We start from the raw sequence: 5,086 nt of genomic DNA on the forward strand, positions 1-5,086 counted from the left end.
CATATATATATATATATATATATATATATATGGCTCAGAAAAACATAAAAGTCGGCTAGATTGGTGTGTCCGAAGAACAGGCAGATCCATGGTGATGTAGTTGTTTTATTTTTCATTCCTAACATGGCAGCTACTGGATCACGTTCTTTTTAATCCCGCTCTATGGATATATACACCAGCGCCAGTACAAACACGGCTTTACTCGTACCTGGCTACAGAATTTCTTAGCGACACGCAAATTTATTCCAATGTGAGACGCGTATCGACGGTTTTGCAAACCGTGCACACACTCAAATACTATTATTGGGTAGCTAATCCTCGCGCCAAAAGTGGAATAACACCGAAAGGACTCGGTATGTTATACTTAATCAGTTGCAATGCAAATTCATCCTGAACTTTTAAAATGTAAGATCTTACACGTTAATTTATTTTTGTGATAGATGGTCCGCGACCGCAACAGAAAGACATTCTTACAATTCGTTCATATATTTTATTATTTTTAAAACAATTGATAATGATTGGTAATGGTGTAAAAGACGACGAATTACAGAGCATACTTAATTATTTGACAACAATGCACGAGGTAATCTTAAATAATAACGTAATCATGTAAAGTAATTATTTATTAAAAATATTTTTTTTAATTTTCAAACCATTTTTAGGATGAAAATTTACATGATGTTTTACAAATGCTGATATCTTTGATGTCGGAACATCCGTCATCGATGGTACCCGCATTCGATGCGAAACAAGGAGTACGAACGATTTTCAAGCTTTTGGCAGCTGAAAGCCAGTTGATACGTTTACAAGCGTTAAAACTGCTAGGATTCTTCCTCAGCCGCAGTACACATAAGTAATTCTTCATACAGATAATTTATATATTAAAATATTAAAAAATTAAAATTTTTAGAAAAAATACTAATATAATAATATTATTTAATACACACAGACGAAAATACGATGTCATGAGCCCGCATAATCTGTACACGTTATTGGCTGAAAGGCTCTTATTGAACGAGGAAACACTCTCATTGCCGACATACAATGTTTTATACGAGGTACCTATATTTTATCTTTAAAATAATATTTGTTTATTAAATAAATTAAATTTTTATTTAAAATTTTTAATTCTAGATTATGACTGAGCATATCAGTCAACAAATATTATATGCCAGACATCCTGAACCTGAATCTCACTACCGTTTAGAAAATCCGAGTAAGCTGAAAATCTGTAGCAGATAAATAAACCAAATTATATTTCTTGTATATTAATCTGCTAATATCTTTTTCAGTGATCCTAAAGGTAGTGGCGACATTAATTCGACAATCAAAGCAAACGGAGCAACTGCTAGAAGTAAAGAAACTATTTCTGTCAGACATGACGTTGCTCTGTAATAACAATCGGGAGAATCGGCGAACAGTTTTGCAAATGTCTGTATGGCAGGAGTGGCTTATTGCTATGGCTTACATCCATCCCAAAAACACCGAGGAACAGAAGATATCAGATATGGTGTATTCCTTATTTCGCATGCTTCTTCATCACGCTATCAAGCATGAATACGGTGGCTGGCGTGTTTGGGTTGATACGTTGGCTATCGTACACTCTAAGGTGAGTTCGCGAGGTATCGCTTAGGAAAGGATTCTAATACTTTTGATATATACAGGTATCGTATGAGGAATTCAAGCTTCAGTTTGCCCAAATGTATGAGCATTACGAGCGACAGAGATCCGATAACATTACGGATCCTGAGCTAAGACAGCAGAGACCGATCAGCACAATTTCCGGATGGGATCAACAGCATTCCGGTAGCAACGGATACAATAGACCAGCAGTGTGGGGAAATCAAAATCACGAGATACAACATATGGAAAGAAATTATAAAGTAATTTAAAAATTAATAAAATTTAATGCTTACACAGAGGCATATATAATGTCATACACAATTTTGTTTATATTTATATTTATATTTATATTATATATTTATATTTAATAAAATACTATTACAAAATTAATTAAAGTTTAAAAATTGGATAATTAAATAGTATGACATTTTGTGCCCAATTATATTTCCTTCATTTTATGCCCTTTATAATTTTCTTTATATTGTATATGACTGTGTGTATTCAATATCTTTTGCCAATTTAAGATGATGCATTCAACAAATTTAATCATTTATTTATTGTTCTCAATAATATCTTGTATTGTAATGCAGGAATTTGATTCATCCGAGGCAAATGATCGATTGGAAGAATCCTGCAGCTGCGATCTTAATTCAATAGATAATACCGAAAGCGACGGTAGTCCGGCTATCGTGAAATCGCGCAGTGAAACCTTGGACACACTGCAATCGTGTGAGGTGGTGTCATTGGACTCGCGATTGAGCGATAAACCAGAAACACCAACTACCGCGCGTGAGACTCACACGGAGACACCGACGATCCTTGAAGAAGCAAACAGCGAAGCCGTCTCGTTGCCAACTACACAAGAAACCAGCGAAGTGATATCGATTGAGAGCTCCAGCGACTTCTACAGCGAGGTGCACAAAATCGAGAGTTCCAGTCCCGACTCGATGATAGTTCAAGACACTTTGAAAAAGGAACAAGACACAATTCTTGAGAAACAATCTATTGCTGTTACCGAATCCTCTTCAACCGAACAGATTAAGGAAACCACGGAAGTGACAGCTGTCGAATTGAAAAACTCGAAGGAAACTGTGACAGATACAAATATTCCCGACATGGTTTCCGCAACAGTGGACAAAGTTGATAATCCACCGGTTGAGGACAAGGAAGTGAAGGAGGAAATTGCCAAGTCTGTCGAGGAGAATAATGTTAGGACTGACGATAGTAATACGCCTACCAATACTGAAGATTCTGACAAAATTGCAACAGTAATTGAAAATGCGGCTGACTCTGTTGCTTTAAAAGTCGACACTGAAGAAGATATCGTGCCAATTGTCCCTTCTGACGAAACACGAGAACCGCTAACGGTTAAAGTTATCGAGAAACTCCAATTGGAGAACGACCGCGAGATAATTGATAGCGATACATCAGAGGCGTACTTGACGCCAACTGAGAATCAAGAAATCTCGAGCGAGATAAAAAGCAGAATGTCCGAAGGTGAGAAAAACGACGATGAGATTGTCGAGAAGAAGGACATTTCCGAAGACAGGGACACTGAGACTGGTGAGAACGACGCAGGGGAAACTGTAAAAAATCCTAATTGCTCAACTAGCATAGTAGAAAGCGGTGAGGCTTGCGCGGAGAAGGCGATAGATCTAGGAAGCGAGAAGGTGGAGCCCGTAATAGTGAATAGTGCGTTAAGTAGTGATGAATGCGCTGTGGATTCTTTAACGGAGGACAAAAGTGCTGTTATTAATGATAACGAAGACGCGAAGGTAAACGAGAAACACTCAAGGGAGCCGTCCACTATTTCTACTAGCGTAAGTGATAATAAGTCAGACGTTCCGGTGACGACTGACGAGGTAGAAGTTACAGATAGTGTTTGTAGTAATAGCGACGTTCAAAGTTCTGTAGATAATATGACGCAAGTGCCAAATCCTAAGCAGCAAATCCCAACAATATCTACGGTCTGTGATGCAACTAAAAGTTTATCCGACGGTGTGCCTCAAATCGTTAGTTCTAATGTGGTTGCCAGGGACAATGCGTTATTGAATGACTTAACTCCAGATCACGTAGATACCCACCGCAGATCCAGCCTGCCGATCGTCACTTCGGAAACGATCGCGGACGATAACGGTCACGAGCCACCCTCCTTGCCTGTACCCTTACGAAAGACATCGTCACCCCAAAAACGACCAAGGAGTGCCTCTACGTCCACGCAGGTGGATCCTAATCATTTCGGTGAGTTAAAAAATTAATCCGTGCGCTGTTAATAAAAGTGTGTCTATATTTTTACATATTCTTTTTCTCGCAGAAGCCAAAAGATCAAAGCAAGGAAATCCCTCAACACGGCCAATGTTTAGTCCAGGCCCGACACGACCTCCCTTCAGAATACCGGAATTTAAATGGTCATACATACACCAACGACTACTGTCGGACGTGCTATTCTCTTTGGAAACAGACATTCAAGTATGGAGAAGGTAGGATATACAATGCTGCATACATGTATGTAACGATCAATTGTGTCGAAATATTCTACGATAAGTTTTGTATTACAGTCACTCAACGAAGTCAGTATTGGATTTTGTAAACAGCAGTGAGAACGCGATTTTCGTGGTGAATACTGTTCATCTAATTTCGCAGTTAGCCGACAACCTTATAATAGCTTGCGGCGGTTTGCTACCCTTATTAGCATCAGCCACTTCGCCAAATGTACGTAAACTATTCTGTAATTCTAGTATACTTGATTAAAAAAGAAGATATGATATTTTTTCTTAATCTTTAATCAACGTTTTATTGCATTTTAGAATGAACTGGATGTAATTGAGCCAACTCAGGGGATGCCAATCGAAGTGGCAGTTTCTTTTTTGCAAAGACTAGTCAACATGGCCGACGTACTTATATTCGCCAGTTCGTTAAATTTTGGAGAATTGGAAGCTGAGAAAAACATGTCGAGTGGTGGCATATTGCGACAATGTTTACGACTGGTTTGTATTATCGTACATAAGGTATTTTATGGATACAGAATGAAATAAACCTCGTTAGAATAGTTAGATATAGTTATTTTTGTATTATTATACAATTTATACGCTAACTAATTTTAACAAATCATTTGTCAATTTAGGAAAATATATTAAATATTAGTGCACAATGTGTGTTTGTATGTACTTGACGGAGTATAGAACTTACAATATACCAAATTCAATATAGAAAGAAACTTGTAAAAGTTTATGTTGATATCAAGTATTTTTTTAAGTTTTGCTTTACACAATGTTACATGTGCAATTAACTTTGAAGAGAATTCTCATATAGAAATATTTAAATTGCGATTTAATAATCGACGAATGATATGGTTTAGTGATCCACGAATGAAAAAGTGCAATTGCAATAGTAATTGTAGCTTTATTTATGTTTATTTTAGCGAAAATATGTATATATATATATATATATATATATATATATA

The 5,086-nt window shown here is 36.9% G+C and overlaps 1 protein-coding gene across 1 annotated transcript in view; it reads left to right on the plus strand.

The window, feature by feature from the left end:
* Window positions 1-5,086, plus strand: part of LOC105617196 (neurobeachin) — a 222,104-nt gene that overhangs the window by 121,998 nt on the left and 95,020 nt on the right. The window contains exons 14-24 of the mRNA XM_012198761.1: window positions 131-353; window positions 441-583; window positions 663-853; window positions 950-1,058; window positions 1,135-1,216; window positions 1,293-1,609; window positions 1,665-1,883; window positions 2,214-3,864; window positions 3,938-4,103; window positions 4,182-4,335; window positions 4,431-4,610. Of these exons, the coding sequence (XP_012054151.1) occupies window positions 131-353; window positions 441-583; window positions 663-853; window positions 950-1,058; window positions 1,135-1,216; window positions 1,293-1,609; window positions 1,665-1,883; window positions 2,214-3,864; window positions 3,938-4,103; window positions 4,182-4,335; window positions 4,431-4,610 (3,435 nt within the window). The remainder of the gene's footprint in view (window positions 1-130; window positions 354-440; window positions 584-662; window positions 854-949; window positions 1,059-1,134; window positions 1,217-1,292; window positions 1,610-1,664; window positions 1,884-2,213; window positions 3,865-3,937; window positions 4,104-4,181; window positions 4,336-4,430; window positions 4,611-5,086) is intronic.

The sequence above is a fragment of the Atta cephalotes genome, assembly GCF_000143395.1.
Source record: "Atta cephalotes unplaced genomic scaffold scaffold00012, whole genome shotgun sequence".
NCBI lineage: Eukaryota > Metazoa > Arthropoda > Insecta > Hymenoptera > Formicidae > Atta > Atta cephalotes.